Source organism: Saimiri boliviensis, chromosome 10, assembly GCF_048565385.1.
Source record: "Saimiri boliviensis isolate mSaiBol1 chromosome 10, mSaiBol1.pri, whole genome shotgun sequence".
In the NCBI taxonomy this organism is placed as follows: Eukaryota; Metazoa; Chordata; class Mammalia; order Primates; family Cebidae; genus Saimiri; species Saimiri boliviensis.
The window spans coordinates 84,172,696-84,189,478 of NC_133458.1; the positions used below are offsets into that span (position 1 = coordinate 84,172,696).

At 37.6% G+C, this 16,783-nt stretch overlaps 1 protein-coding gene across 2 annotated transcripts in view; it reads right to left on the reverse strand.

Annotated features, from left to right (window-relative positions):
• SNX13 (sorting nexin 13) overlaps window positions 1-15,595 on the reverse strand; it is a 131,978-nt gene extending 116,383 nt beyond the window's left edge. Inside the window, exon 1 of one of the 2 annotated variants that reach the window (XM_010349340.3) lies at window positions 15,384-15,595. In XM_010349340.3, the coding sequence (XP_010347642.1) occupies window positions 15,384-15,395 (12 nt within the window). In that variant the 5' untranslated portion in view covers window positions 15,396-15,595. The remainder of the gene's footprint in view (window positions 1-15,383) is intronic. The other variant, XM_003938679.4, reaches the window with a different exon arrangement.
• Between the last annotated feature and the right edge of the window lie 1,188 nt (window positions 15,596-16,783).

Sequence of the window (16,783 nt, forward strand, 5' to 3'; positions counted from 1 at the left end):
AGCATCCAACAATGTACAGGACAATCTCTCACAACAATGAAGATGATGAAGGGAAAAAACAGGAGGAGGTGAAAAAAGAGGAGGAGAAAGAAGAAAATAAAAGGAGAAGAAGAGGAGAAAGTGGAAGAGGACTACAGGTATTCTATGTTAAAGAGACATAATCACATTACTAAATTAGAACCTCGTTCTAACTGGGAAAGTTTGAATAAACCAAGTATTAGACGATAATCGGGAATTGCCAGTAATTTTACTAGCTGTAACAACAATGCTATGGTTATATGTATTTTTTTAATTCTTATGCCTGGGAGATTCAAGAGAGCATTTAAAAAAGTGACATGATATCCGCAATTTACCTTAAAATAACTGAGCTACAATAACAACAAAAAACAACAGAGAAAGGGCATATCCAGAGAGCTAAGGTAATAGAAAAATAAATAAAAGAAACAGAGGAAGCAAATATGATAATTTCAACAAATCTAGGTTACTGTATATGTGTGCTAGTGACAGTATTTTTTTTCAGGGTTTCTGTATGTTTGAAAGTGTACTATATAAAAAATTAATTTAAATTAGGAATACTTTTCCCCTACAAAACACATCATAAAAGTATTAACAATATATAGAAAACTGCTTGGAAATTCTGGCTTTAGAAAAGGTATACTGTATTATTTAGGGCTGGGAAAGGTCATTTTTTAAAAGGCAAAATCTATAGAAAAAGAGTAACATATTTGAAAACATAAAATTAACTTTTTCTTAACAAAACAAAATCACAAAGTATACATACACTTGTGAAAATACATGCACCATATACAACAACAGATTAGAATCCATGAGTAAACAGATGTTTATAAAATCATTAAGAAATAGACTACTACTCCAGACCCAGCACAGTGGCTCACACCTGTAAATCCAGCAATTTGGAAGGCTGAGTTGAGTGGACTGCTTGAGCTCGGGAGTTTGAGACCACCCTGAGTACCACGGTGAAACCCCATCTCTACAAAAATACACAAATCAGCTGGGCATGGTGGTATATGCCTGTAGACCCAGCTACTTGGGAAGCTGAGGCAGGAGGATCGGTTGAGCCCAGAAGGTCAAGGCTGCAGTGAGCCATGTTCATGCCACTGAATTCTAGCCTAGACAACAAAGTGAGACACTGTCTCAAAAAATGAAAAACAAAAAAACAACAACAAAAAAAGAAAAAGGAATAGACTACTACTCCAAAGAAAAACAGGATATGAACAGCAATTCAAAACAGAAAATATAAATGGCTAAAAAGCAAAAAAGATTAACAACTCTACCAGCAACAAAGAAATCCACAATTTTAAAACAATTTAATTTTTCACCTATGTGATGTGATAAGCAAAGATAAAAAGTTACCAGTCAAATTTGTTTTAGTACGCTAACATAAGATTAAAAGATATAAAACTATGCTGTTGACATTTGACATATACACATACATCAAAATGTATATTTTTGTTTTATATATAGATGTGTACATATTTACATATACAAACGTGTGTACATGTATGTCTGTATGCATATATATACCTATATGCATATGCATATATACATACATACGTCAATGTGTGTGTGTGTGTATGTCTGTGTGCGTATATATATATATATATATACGCACACAGACATACACATATATATATATATATATATATATACACATTTTTTAAGAAACAGTGTCTCATTCTGTTGCCCAGGCTAGAGTGCAGTGATGCAATCCTAGCTCACTGCAGCCTCTAATTCCTGGGATCCAGCAATCCTCCCCCTTCAGCCTCCTGAGTAGCTGGAACTACAGGCACACACCACCATGCTTGGCTAATTTTTTAAGTTTTTGCAGAGACAAGGTCTTCCTACATTCCCCGGTCTGGTATAGAACTCAAGTGCTAAGTAATCCTCTCACCTCACCCTCCCAAAGTACTGGAATTACAGGCATGAGCCACAGTACCCAGCCAGAAATTAAAATATTCTCGATTGTCCAGCTTTCCCAATAATTTTCCTATTCCATAAATACTCTTGTTCTCTTTAGACTGCCTGTCCCTATGAAACTCAACTAAAATAAAATGTATTGTTTTGACATAAAACAATACTATACCTGGCATTTCTAACCCAACCTTCTGTCTACCTCTTCCCTACTCTGTTTGGGCAACATTATAATACTTAAGATCCTCAAGCATCAAGACCATTTCTATCATTACCTCATACTAAAAATAAGCTCAGTTACATGGAAATTCACCTTCAATTTCTTTAAGTGAATTAGAACAAATTTATTTACATATCAGAAGATTTCCACTCATGAAGTGTTCCTATACTAAAGTACACAAAGCTTTTATCACAGCAGTTGCCCAGTACAAAAGTAAGATAAAACAGCCCATGTTCACAAAGGTCCCCCCACCCATCTCTCATTCATACAGGACTGTAACAATACAAGAACAAAAGTCTCTCATTTATAAAGGGCTGTAACAATACAAAAACAAAAGTCCTAATATTTACAAATCTCGACTTCTGCTTTTCTCCATAATATAGACTCAAAGGGAAAATCAAAGCAATATAAGCCTATCACAGCAGAGAAAGCTAGATTCTCAATGCATGGCATAACAGTTCATTTCTTTCTTATGAAAAGGAGCATCCTCTAAAACAGCAATAGGAGCTATCATTTAATAAGTGTTTAATTGGCCAGGCACAGTAGCATATTGAGGGTAAAGATACTCAGCTACTTAGACTGAGGTGAGAAGACTGCGTAGGCCACGTTTGATGCCAGCCTGGGCAATAAAGCAAGACCCCATCTCTAAAAATATAATATATTAAGTGCTTACTGTTGGCTAGCATTTGCTAACCACTTTAAATATATCTAGTTCTCACGATCTATGACATAAATTATACTTATGACATAAGTTACACTAACTATTCTACAGCTGGAGCATAAACTGAATTTTGGTTTAAAACCCAAGCATGTTCTTGAGCCATTACTTTACACTGACTCTCAAGGTTTTTTAAAAGAAAGGATGGGCAAAATTCTGCACAGAATTTCTAAATAATCAAACAAAACTCATTTATTTAGATTCAAAAAATTTAATTATGAGAAAAAAACAGAAGTAACTAACCTGTCATTAACATCTCAAAGTCCTTGATACTTTTAAAGAATCTGATGTAAAATTTATAGGTGTTAAGATTACTTTCAGAATATGTTCTAGAGTAAGTAACAACTCAATATCAGAACAATGACTCTAACCCTGAAAATACTATAAGATTATTTTAATTCACAATAAAAAATAAGCTTAATAGTGTTCATTTAACTCAGAGATGATGTCTTTTTAATCAAAATAAATTCAGATAAGAGATGTACAAGGAAACTATACTGTGCTCTACTGTTTATGAAAAAAATATATAAACCATTCTATTTATTCCCCTTTTAAATTAACAATAAAAAGTACTTTTAAACCCATAAATAATGTGTAACATAAAAATAGAAGCTCAATTTTGGCTTTTTTAATCTATTTGAGAAGGGGTAGAAAGAGTGTTGGCTGGGCGCGGTAACTCACACCTGTAATCCTAGCACTTTGGGAGGCCGAGGCAGTGGGGGAGGGGGTCGGGGGGTGGATCATGAGGTCAAGAGATCGAGGCCATCCTGGCTAACATGGTGAAACCCCATCTCTACTAAAAATACAAATATCAGCCGGGCGTAGTGGCATGCGCCTGTGGTCCCAGCCACTCGGGAGGCTGTGGTGGAAGAATCGCTTGAACCCAGGAGGAGGTTACAGTGAGCCAAGATTGCGCCACTGCACTCCAGCCTTGCTACAGAGCAAGACTTCATCTCAAAAAAAAAAAGAAAGAGTGTAAGGTTAGGGAAAAAACCCTGAGAAAGCACGCTTGTAAGCCTGCAGACACAGAGAAGAATAATGAAGACAGAAAAGAAAAAAAATACACAAAGCATCAGTGACAAAAAAAAAAAAAAGGAAAGCATACAGTATAAGTATAGAAAGGAATAGACATAGATTCAATCACAAAGGATCTTGATGGCATAATCTCCAACTAAGTACAATGTTACTGCAACAGGAGGAACACCGCACTCCTTGATTATAATAGTTTATTCTATTATTATGTGTACCAAGATAAGCATCTGTTGCATAGAGACTGAAATTATGTATATGCTTGATATCTACAATTTCATTTATATCAGTACAAATTTTATTTGTAATAACTTAGCCCTAAGTCTCATTACCTACTGCACAGTACTATTAACACCACTCAAGTCAACTACACATTTCTTAAAGATTTTTAGTACTTCTCATCTTTCTAAGACAATTCGATAGAAGAGCTTATATAAATTGAGAGCCGCTTTACATAAAACTTTATCAAATTGACAAGAACCATAGTACTTCTCATGTCAGAAAACTGTACAATAATAGCATTTTAAAAGCATAATACACAAGTGCACTAAAATCTTTACTTTCCATTTTATTTACAGTAAGTTTTAGTGTCCAGAAGAAACATATTGGTTAGCAAAAAATTCCGGTTATGATTATATTACACAAGTGTCATCCCTTTTGATTTCCTCCTGAAATTCAGTCTAATTCTCCCTCTTAGCATTCACTTTGGAAATGCAATACTTAAAAAAAAGTTAGTGAAAACTGAGATACAAAGTAAGAAAAGAATTCGATTATTTGGATCATAGAGGACTACAATGACGTTTCAACACTATCTCAATGAAACAAAGAACACTAAAACAACTTCAAACATATTAAATTCAAAGTTTTGAAAACAAACCACTTGCTATTTATATCAGAGGAAATAAGAATAAAGCCTAGGATTTATTGTTACTGTAGGAAACACTGCACGATACTTGAATCACTTCACTTAATACAACAACCCTATGAGGTTAGTACTATTAATTTATAAGTCATATATATGAGAAAACCGAGGCTCAGAAAGTTTAGGAACTTTTACAAGGTCAAAATGCTCAGAAGTGAGAAAACTTAGATTCAAATCCAAATAATCTGACACCAGCCATCACTCTTAACCAAAAGTATATATTTTTATTCAGAAATTAGGAATATTTGGTTTGGGATTAGACAAGATATATACACACATATAAAAAAGATGATTAACACTGAATCCTAGTAAAAGATAATCTAACTTTCACTGTCACATAAATTTTGTGTTAGTGTCTATTATAGGATTGAATATTCAGAGGTACTGACATTAATTTCTGGAGTTCTGGATTCATAAAATACATTTTTAATGAATCATAAAATACTGTCAAGCCTATTTGGTTTTTCTAAAACCTTTATTCAACCAATACTTGCTATTTGTAAAGTGCGTTATTTCAGTTTCTTTTCTTGTATCTTTCTGGTGTTCCACCCTTCAAACCCTGGGCCACAGAGCACTACAGGACCATGGCCCATTAGGAATCAGGCTGCACAGAGGGTGGTGAGTGGCAAGCGTTATCGGCAGGGAGTGGGCTTTACTGCCTCAGGTCGGTCTCCTGTCAGATCAGCAAGGACAGGAGATTCTCATAAAAGCATGACCTCTATTGTGAATTGCACAAGCAAGGATCTAGGCTGCATACTCCTTATGAGGATTTCATGCCTGAGAATCTGATGTGGAACAGTTTAATCCCGAAACCATTCCCCCCAACTGCTGTCCATGGAAAAATTGTCTTCCACAAAACCAGTCCCTGGTGCCATAAAGGTTGGAGACAGTTGTTCTAGCCCATTTATTTTACTCTCCTGACTCCCACCAGGATTAAGCCTATTGCAGTACTTTAAGTGTTGAGCACTTACGTACTGTACAAGAAAAAGATCAGATGTAATTAACACCAGATGTAAAATAGCTGATTACATTAATAGTTGTACTCTGATTAAACACCAATTGTGTTTCTCAGTTGAGAAAAAATTCTGAGAAAAAAAGGCTATCTCAAACTTGGAAAGAGAACAAATTGCAAAATACAATATTACAGCCTGGAGAAACAGCGGGTAATACAACATCGTATCTTAAAGTAAGACCATTATTTCCTAATATTTATGTAAGAACAGAAATAAGGTGAAATTTGATTTCATATTTAACTCTTCCTCTGAAGTTGCACAACTTCAGTTTTATAATTTCCAAGCTTCAAATGACAGTGAATCCAAAGGCCATTCTCCACACATGCATGTTGTCACACAACTCTAGCCCAAAAATAAAAGAAATCATAAAACAAAGAATCATAACTCTTTCCTATGCTAAGCCAGTAAGGCTAAAAATAGCCCCCAAGTTTCAGGAACAAAACCAATTCAGATTTAAATGGAGTTAAGAACCAAGGATTCTCCAACAATGCACTGCTAAGGTCAAGAGCAAAGCTGGATTCACCTTAGGGTCTTCACAGATGCATCAGAATAAAAAGATCCCTTAGGAAATCAGAGAAAACAGTGCAGTAAGTCAACAATGGTAAATTATTCCAGTTGATGTACATGATCCTTTCATAGGTATATTTATAGATCATTATGCTACTTTAACAGTTGAACAGAACAGAATCATCTTACTGAACTTTTCTGGTATATATTATTTCTGAAGATTTCCAACAATGTTGGAGACAGAGTACTGTTAGGTCGTTCGCCCATCTATAATACAACGAAATTCCGTTGTATTATAGATGGGCGAACGACCTAACAGTACTCTGTCTCCAACATTGAACAGAGAGGCATTTTAGTCAAGAGACTATGGTAGCAGCTGCCTTCCTTAAAAATGGACCCCCAAAAATTTCCATCTTTGAAATCACAGCCAAATTTTTACTGATACAAACTTTCAAGGTAGCATTAAAAGATCATACAAACTGCAACACTCAACAAAGTGATTTGATGAAAACCAGCATTATTGTACTATTATAAACAAAGCTTTCTTTAAATGTATCTAGTTTACGAATTAAATTTTAAATAATATTAACAAAATCATAATAAATACCAAGTAGGAAGAAATACAAAATAAAATCCGACTCCTTTTGGCATTTATAATTGGTTCTATCAAAATAACAACCTAATCAGATTTTTTCCCTGTAGGAAAAACTAAGACAGAATTACATTCCTAACTAAAAGCCTCAGGTTCAACATTTGTCCCATTGCTCTTAAACACAATATTCAACCACAATGTACTTACTATATAAAATGTCTAATGAACACAGATAGTAACCATTCCTTTAAGGGCAATTAATGTGATAGTTTAAATTTATTGTTGACAATTTCATCTTAGTAATTCTTCACTTTAATCTTAATTTTCTTGAGCAAATATTCAACATTCATTCATTCAACAGATAGTTGCATATGCTAAGTATCAACCTCTATTCTAGGCTCCGGGAATACAACTATGAGGGTCATCCTCAAGCGTTTACACTATTAGGGAAAAACATATAATAAGCAAATAAATAAATACATAACACATGGAAATGGAAACCCCAGGATCAAGTATTTACTTTCACCAGGCTTACTCTTCAATTGCAAGAAATCTATTTCAGAGCTGCTGTCTCATCCAAACTAGTAGATTTACCAGGGGTTGTAAAGCTAACTCAAGTCATATTTATCTTTTAATTATATTCTCCAATCTTTTCCCACCTTAACTTTTCACCCCTTACTGGTATCACTTTATTCTGACAAAAGACCTCAAGGCTTCCACTTTGATGGCCTCAGTGGTACAATGTTAAATTTAGCGCTGATAGTGATCTCTGAGGCCAGGTTTCCCAACTGACTCACCACTTCAACACCAGAATTTATTAGCATGTGCCTAGCACCAAGTAGGCATATTCATGTTTGGTGAACAAATTAATCCATAAAAATCAATCTCCAGCATAAGTTATAACCAAAGCCTTATAAACATCATCCTTAAAACAGCTTTTCCTTTTAGGGATTTACCAAGTCTGATTAAAAATAAAAGATTTCTCTTCCCACAAATCTTTGGGAATATGTACAGACAAATGACTGGAAACCCTCAAATAAATCACCTTTTTCAAAACATTTTTAAAACGTTGCTGTAAGGTGGCCAGGCAGGGTGGCTCTCTCCTGTAATCCTACCACTTTGGGAGGTGAGGTAGGTGGATCACAAGGTCAGGAGATCGAGACCATCCTGGCTAACATAGTGAAACTCTGTCTTTACTAAAAATACAGAAAATTAGCCGGGCATGGTAGCACGTGCCTGTAGTCCCAGCTACTCAGGAGGCTAAAGCAGGAGAATTGCTTGAACCCGGGAGGCATACGTTACAGTGAGCTGAGATCACGCCACTGTACTCCAGCATGGGCCACAGAGTGAGACTCTATCTCAAAAAAAAAAAAAGAGCAAGCTTTGCTTTAAGGCATGCTTTGAAATCGGTTTACCAACCACACAAGAAACTATCCCCTTTTTACTAATTTGCAAAAAATGCTCTCAGTCTATTTTTTTCTTTCACTTCTTTCAGTCTATTCCTCACCTCCCCTGTAACTGCACACTAATAGCCAGGGGACTCCCCTGCTAATTTCCGGTGAGGACCCACCCACCTATCCACCAAGAAAATAGTGAGCAATAAACCTTGATGGAGCCTAGGATTTAAATTCATCAGCGCAAGGCATATACAGAAAAACAAAAAAAGATGTTATTAACTACTAATATTTGTATAATAACTGACAATTTACAAAGTTACATCCTCCATCATCTTATATGACCTACATAACAATGTGAGAACAGTGAAAAAGGTGCTATTATCCCAATTTTACACAGAAGGAAATTAAAGCTTAGAAAGTTCAAACTCCTTCCCTAACATCCCATCATAAATAAGTATCATCCTTTATAATGCTTGAGTATCATCTTTATAATGCTTAACATATAGTTTTTAGTGTTGCCATAGGTATAATTTGTTGATAGACATAGTATTTATCACTGTAACTCCAGTCTATTTATTTAACTTCAAACACTTTTAAAATGTTAAAACAGTTTAAGAGCTATCTGCTTGCTTCAAGATTCCTTCTCCTTACATATATTTAAGGCACTGTATCATCAAAATTAAACCTGACTCTGAAATAGCAAGTCGATTACAGATTACAATCAATTGAGGAGGTACTTCATGGTCTGCGAAACCACAAAATTTCAAAGCACAGTTTTTTAAAAGCCATAATCTGACAGCCTCACTCAGGGAAAGCTGTAAAGTCATTGTGGTGAATAATTTTAGATGCCTGCTTGACTAAATTAAGGAATACCTAAAAACCTGGTAAAGCACTACTTTGGGTGTGTCTGTGAAGATGTTTCCAGAGAAGACTAAGATTAGCACATGAGTCTGAGTGGACTACCTGGAGACCTGCCTTCCATGTGGGCAGGCACCATCCAATCCACTGGGGCCCAAAGACAACAAAAATAGAACGTTGTGTATCTATTGGAGCTGGGATACACTTTTCCACTCCAGAACCTGGATTAAAGTGTAAACCATACATGTGATAAGGGGTTAACAGACAAAATATAAAAGGAACTCAATTCAATTTCAAGAAAATAACTCATTTTAAAAATGGGCAAAGGACTTGAACAGCCATGTCTCAAAAGACATACTTCCAGCCAACAAATAGATGAAAAACTGCTAAGCATCACTAACCATTAGGAAAATGCAAATTAAAACCACAATGAGATATCACCTTACACCTGTTAAAATGTTTATAATCAAAAAGATGAGAATTAAGTGATGCCATGGATGTGAAGGGAATTCTTGTACGCTGTAGGTAGAAATGTAAATTAGTACAAACATTATGAAAAATGGTATGTAGGTTCCTCAAAAACCTAAAAATAGACCTACCATACAATCTCACTTCTGGGTATATTTCCAAAAAATGAAACACAGTATATTAAAAGGATGTCTGCATTCCTAGGTTCACTGCAGCATTAGTCACAAAATCCAAGATACAGAATCAATCTAAGTGTCCATCAATGGATAAACAGATCAAGAGAATGTAGTATATAGATACAATGAAATACTAATTGGGCTTAAAAGAGAAGGAAATTCTGTCACTTGCTACAACATGAATGAACATGGAGGACATTATGCTAAGTGAAAAAAGCCAAGCATGGGAAGACAATTACCACATGATCTGACTTACATGTAGAATCTTAAAAAGTCGAACTCACGCGCCAGGCGCGGTGGCTTAAGCCTGTAATCCCAGCACTTTGGGAGGCCGAGGCGGGTGGATCACGAGGTCGAGAGATCGAGACCATCCTGGTCAACATGGTGAAACCCCGTCTCTACTAAAAGTGCAAAAAACTAGCTGGGCATGGTGGCACGTGCCTGTAATCCCAGCTACTCAGGAGGCTGAGGCAAGAGAATTGCCTGAGCCCAGGAGGCGGAGGTTGCGGTGAGCCGAGATCGCGCCATTGCATTCCAGCCTGGGTAACAAGGGCAAAACTCCGTCTCAAAAAAAAAAAAAAAAAAAAAAAGTTGAACTCACAGAAGTAGACAGCAGAATGATAGATACCAGAGCCTGGAGAAGGAGCAATGAGGATATACCACTCAAAGAGTATAAATTTTCAGATAGAGAGATGGAAGAAATTTTTAGATCAATTAAACAACTGTCAATAATAATGTATTATATTTTAAAATAACTTTCAAGTGTCTCACCACAAAAAATAAGATGATATGTTATTCAGCTGCATTAAATCACTCTATACTGTACACACATTTCAAAATATCACACTGTACCCCATAAATGTATGCAAGTATAACTGTCAATTACAATATTAATTTTCAAACAATTATTTAGGAATGTTTATTAATATTCCCCTTGGTTTGTCAAAAGATGCCAAGTAAGGTTGTGTGTAGAGTAGCAAGCCAAACTCATTTGAGATACTGATGTCCTTCCACTCCCATTATAAAATCCCTTTCCTAAGCCTTAACACCCTCTGAATGCCAGTGGAGCTATGGACTTCTTGCTCTGGTTAGTAGCTCTTGCAATGTCATTAATAATTAAAGAAACAGCTTATTTAGCTTAAGGATTAATCTACCCCAAAAGTATTTCTATTACAAATATATTAATCAACAAAACCAAGTAATAATATTTTACTAAGCACTACGGGCAAGACAACTGCGTGTGAATGTGTGTGTATATGTGTGTATTCAAAAGGACCCCTGGATGTCCAGGGAGCCTTTCTTGATGCATAAGTCATCACTCAGGATTTCTCTAAGTGAAATACAAGGAAGTATTTTCATTTCCATGGCAATGACTTTGCAATATGCTGTAAATTCTATCATCTTCATTGAAAATAAATCAGCTATCAAAAGCTATGGGAAGTCCTCCAGAGAGGAAACCTATTAACTTTGTTTAGGCAAATATCCTCCAAATTTATTTGAACCACAAAATCTTTTACTTCCTTAACAACTATTAATGTCGAACTTCTCAAAGTGCTGCAGTTTATGCCTTTTCCCATTTATATCAGATCTGTTAACTCTAAGAATCACTGTTAATATTGAAAAATCAACAAATCTGGATGGAAGTTACAACATAAATACAACCTATTTTTATTTGTCACTTAATGATTCATATTTACAAACACCTCTAACAACTAATAACTTTAAATAACTATACTTTTTATTATTTTTAGAAACACATGACAAGTGACAACAGGTTGATAACTGGTTTTTATGCAAAAGCAACCTCCAAATACCACAACACTGAAAAGTATTCAGCATATTTTCTTATACTTCTTACCTTTAGTTATCTGTAATTATAAATGCTCAGAATTATAAACCTAATTGCTCATGAAGTATCAAGAAAAGTTAAACCTAATTGCTCTTGAAGTATCAAGAAAAGTTTAAAAGAGTGTTTGATGAAAATTCACTTATAAAAAATTCACTATCTTTGAATGTTGTAAAAACTCAGGGTCATTAAAACAAATTTTCAGGTAAACAAACATCCCATGCCCTAATTTGGATATATGTAGTTTACTGCTAAAAGAAAGAAAGAAAGAAGAGACAGAGAGAGAGAAAAGGAAAGAAAGAGAAAGAGAAAGAAAAAGAAGGAAGAAAAAGAAAAGGGATAGAGGGAAGCTGAGTATTAAATAATTTTCATGTACACTATGACAAATTTTTTGCAATGTATAGCAGGAGTCACATTAGGAGTTGGAAGTCCTAACAGAAACAAGAATAGAAGGGGAAAAACAACCTAACCAGACATTAAAAAAAAAAAAAAAACCTAGCTAGTCATTACATACAGTTCATCTCTGTATGTAAAAAGAAAAAAAAATAAATATGATTAGCAAGTTTTCTAAATAATTCCATCGTATTTAGGATAAAATAATACTAATTGAAGCCAACAAGTTTAGATTGAGAACTATAATCAGGGCTATACTTTCCATTTACACTAATCTATCATATTTCATAGGTTCAAAGTTCAATGTACATATTAGTTTGCTAAATTGAGTGATTTTCCATTTGAGCTTAACTTAAAATAGCCCTTAATTGATCACCTGTGTGCCTTCTCATTTCTGAAAAGGTTTCAATTAGAGATATATTTTTGGCCAAATGCAGTGGCTCAGGCCTGTAAACCCAGCTACTCCAGAGACTGAGGCAGAAGAATCACTTGAACCTGGGAGGCGGAGATTGCACTGAGGTGAGATTGCGCCACTGCACTCCAGCCTGGGTGACAGCAAGACACTGTCTCAAAAAAAAAAAAGATACATTTTGACAAAATGCAAAACTGAAAAGTTTTATATGAACATTTAACATTACCATTCTCATTATGTATCCATGTACTTAGTATCCTCACCTCGGTTTAAAAAAAAAAAACTAAAAATAGTATGCTGATGTTATTAGCTACAAAGAAAATTAATGAGGTATTCCATACTGAATCACAAAAAGCACACAATTTGGATTAAGATGACCTAAATGTGATTCCTGTCTCTTCCACTTTTTATATAACTTTAAACAAGCTATTTTAACTTTCCCAATCTGTTTTATCACTGGTTAATGGGGATAATATCTCTGACCTCACTGCAGAGATGTAAAGAAACCAAGCATATAGTACAATTCACCACTTTCTGAGCACAGTAAATGCTGAGCATGACTATCATAAAGACAGGGGAATCTTTCATAGTAGCTCATCAGTACACATTTTGAGACCTAACATAAATTAAATCACATCTCCTAAAAGCTGCTGATCTAAGTCAGCAATGTCTAGAAGTAATAAAAACGAAGTCCCATACTAATTTTTAGTAGCCAATATTGAGTGAAATTTTATATCTAAAATACATCAAAATAGGACTATTTTACGAGGCATAGAAGCCTTGTTTAAAAAACGAAAAGGAAAAAAAGCTAAGGTAAAGCAAAAAATAATAATTTTCAGTTTACTGACAATATTCAGACAAGGAAGTATAATAGTATGTTTTAAAATCTGTCAAGAGAGCTGAAAACTTCTTGAAAGGCAGCTGAGCAAAATGGTCAGAGCTCTCTGAGAGTTAGGAGATGAGATTATAGTTTCAACTGTCACTAATATTTAATAATTGACCTTGGACAAGGGTCTCTGGGCTTCAGTTTCCTAATCTTTAAACGACTACTAAAACCTATAGCGAAAACTTAAGTTCAATTTAATCTGGGCCTTACTTTGGAGAGGCAATCTAGAGAAGAAGTTAATAGAATGGGCTAGGTAGCAACTGCCAAGGTTGGAATCCTGGTTTTGCCACTTAGAAGCTGTGAAGTGTTAACACAAAAAGCACTGAAGTACAGTTTACTTAATACTATCACTGATTTACTGCTTAAAATATTTCTCTAAAACACAAAATTGCATTAAAATACAGAAGCTAGGAAAGTTGTGTCTTTCCAAATCATTTTACTGGCAGACAAAGGAGCAGTTCATTTTAAAGTATTAAAACTCTAAAACATGCTAACATAAGCCAAGTTTAATCAAAAGATCATCTCATACAATATTACACATTAGAGACTAAACACTTATTATAAGGCTAATTGTTCCCATCACAATATCACACTTACGGTAAAAATGGAACTTCTGCTACTTGTTAAGTCTTTTTTCTAATCTATTACTGCTAATCACAACACAAGCTTATAATATAACCATAATCTCCCAAGAATGAAATTAACTCCAAGAACGAAAAATCTGTATAATTTAGAAATATAAAGTGAACTTCAAACAACTAAAAATACGTGGTGCAGAAGTTACAATCAATCAGTATTTACTATATGCCAGGCTCTGTGCTTAGATTAGGTACAAACAGCAAAGTATAAAGTTCCTCAAACTTAAGTTACAAGGACTTGAAATTTCAGGCAAGTGCATGCCTTATCATCACTTGCCACAAAATAAAAGCCACTCACCTACAAATGTTTTTATTTCCTTTTTGGCCCACGTAGGAATAGTGCCCAGTGCCCACTAAAACTGTTTCGTATTCTCAGTTCAGCCCACAAAAATGCCCAAACCAGTCAGTTCCTCACGTCAGGATCCTCACAGTACTTAAAAGTGAATGGCTTCGAAAAAGGTATTTCATCAAATCACAAGCTTCCGTATTTTAAGTTCAGTGACACCTACACCTGCAGATACTGCTACACATAACTGGGCTAACCTAAGTCAAGTACCTAGTTGCACCAATTTAGTTCTTCCCTTGAAAGTGCTGCCAGTAAAGGCTAACTCTACTTCTTCAAAAAGTCGGCTTTTTGAAATGCCCATTAGGCACAGAAAAGGGAAATTGATTGGTTCGTCATAGTTGCCCTACTTCCATTTCAGGTCCAAGGAAAAAAACTATTCCACAGAGAGTAGCAAGGGGGCCACACGCAAATCCAGGAGGCAGATGCTAAACCCAACTTCGTCGATGACCACGATTTAAGCTAAAGGTGACGGGTGTGGGGGAGGGGGGTGACACGACTGAGCCATCCAAGTGTAGCCTGAGATAACAAGTCCACTTCAAGAAGCAGGCAAAGTAGGGAGTGGGAAACACACCGCTCGGGCCGAGCAACAACCTCGGGATGCTGACGGACCTCGGAGGCAGAGGGCCCCGGAGCCCAGGGACCGGAGAAAGGAGACCTCGGGCAAACCTTAGAACAAGAACCAGCTGTAACGGGGGGAGGCCAACGCTGCCACGGAGTAGCGTGTAAGGGGACACCAAGAAGGGAGCGATGAGTTAGAAGGGAGCGACAGCAGGAGGGAGACCAGTGCCAGGGGCGAGTGGCGAGTGGCAACTGCGAAAGGCGAGGCACCGGCAGCCGGAGGTGGTGGGACTCTGTTGAGTCAGCACGGCTCCTACTCCGGGGGCACTTGTAGGATCCCCGCTGCTCCTCGGGCCCCGGGGCCCGCGGCGTAGGGTCAGGCCCACCTTCCGGAGAGATGATGTTCTCTGACGGGCTGGCGTCGGCCCCTTCCCCATTTCACAGGTAAACACTGGCCACCATCGCCGCTTACCTCAGTTAACATTATTACACCCCGGGGAAGTGAGGTCCTCCCTAGCCTCGCCTCATGGCAACAGCCGTGGCAGCAGCGAAAACTGCTCGGGCCGCCGCCAACGGCGGCAACTGCTCCTTCAGTCCTCTCCCGGGCGGCGGCTTTACTCGGCTCCGCTGGCTTCCCCCCGGCCCGGTCGCTCGCGACGGACGCGCCGCCATCTTGGAAGAGCGACGTCCGCGTCTCCCTGTAACGTGCGCTCCCATTGGCGGGCGCAGGGGCTGCCAGCGTCTCGTGACCGTCTCCATAGCGCCGGCGCGCGGAGAAGGGGAGGCGGGCTCTAGGCTGTCGGCTCCGCGCTGGCGGGGAGGACCCGGGGACTGGGCGCTTGGGCCAACCTGGGACCCCTGGGAGTGCAGAGAGACCGCAGCACCGGAGCCTCGGCTGCACCGACGCACGCGCCCGCCAGGCCGGCGCATCCTCCGCCGCCCACTAGGGTTGGCCGGCCCTGGGGAGGGGAGAGAATGGCCGGGGCCAGCGCTTGGACTGATGGCCTTGCGGACCTCGCTGCTCTCGGGGGACAAGGCGGCAGATTTCCCGTAGAACTTCCCTCTCGCATCCCCCTGGCCCCGCGGCGACCGAAGAGTACTCTTGGGGTTCGGCTTTCTTCTGCGATTTAAGTGTTATTTGAAACAGCTCCCTGCGCGGCCCTTTTCTCCTAAACTTTGACAGAAACTTTCCTTTGTCCCTACCAATCCTCAGTGAGTTCTTTAGAGGAGTCTTTAGAGACAGTTTGTAGATACGGGCTTATTGGCTTTACCCTGTCCTACCAAAGTTAGGACTGTCCCTGACGTGATTGGCCCGCACCTGCCTAACAGCCTAACAATGGAGGTTTAATTATGCTTCTATAGTAAGACACCTCTAAAAAAAAAAAAAGAAGAAGAAAGTAAAACACGCTTTACGTTTTACCTGCTATCTCTACGGGTTTACTGGCTTCTTAATACAATATGCTTGTGTAGCAAGGTGAGCAAATTTCACCAAATGTCATTGTAAATAGTCCCAGCCTAAAAGGAATTAAACTCTGGAACCAATGTACATAGAAGCCCCTGAGCTGACGCCATTCTAGATGTAGCACCAGATGGTTTGCGATGTATGGAATTTAAAAGCAGTCACTTCTACCTGAATTGTGATGAAAGTAGTGTGCCTGAACATGCTGGGAAAGTGTGCTACCCTGTTTTATATTAGAAACCAGTTTCCAAGGAAATTGAAAAGTAAATTTTCGGACTTGACATTAAAAACACTTCCATCTCGTTCTTACAGGAGGTACAAAAGCATTTTGGACAACTAAAGCCAGGAGTTTCTTCCCCTTTGCTAGAATATTTTCCCTCCATTTAACAATAGTACTATTGTGCTAAATAAAA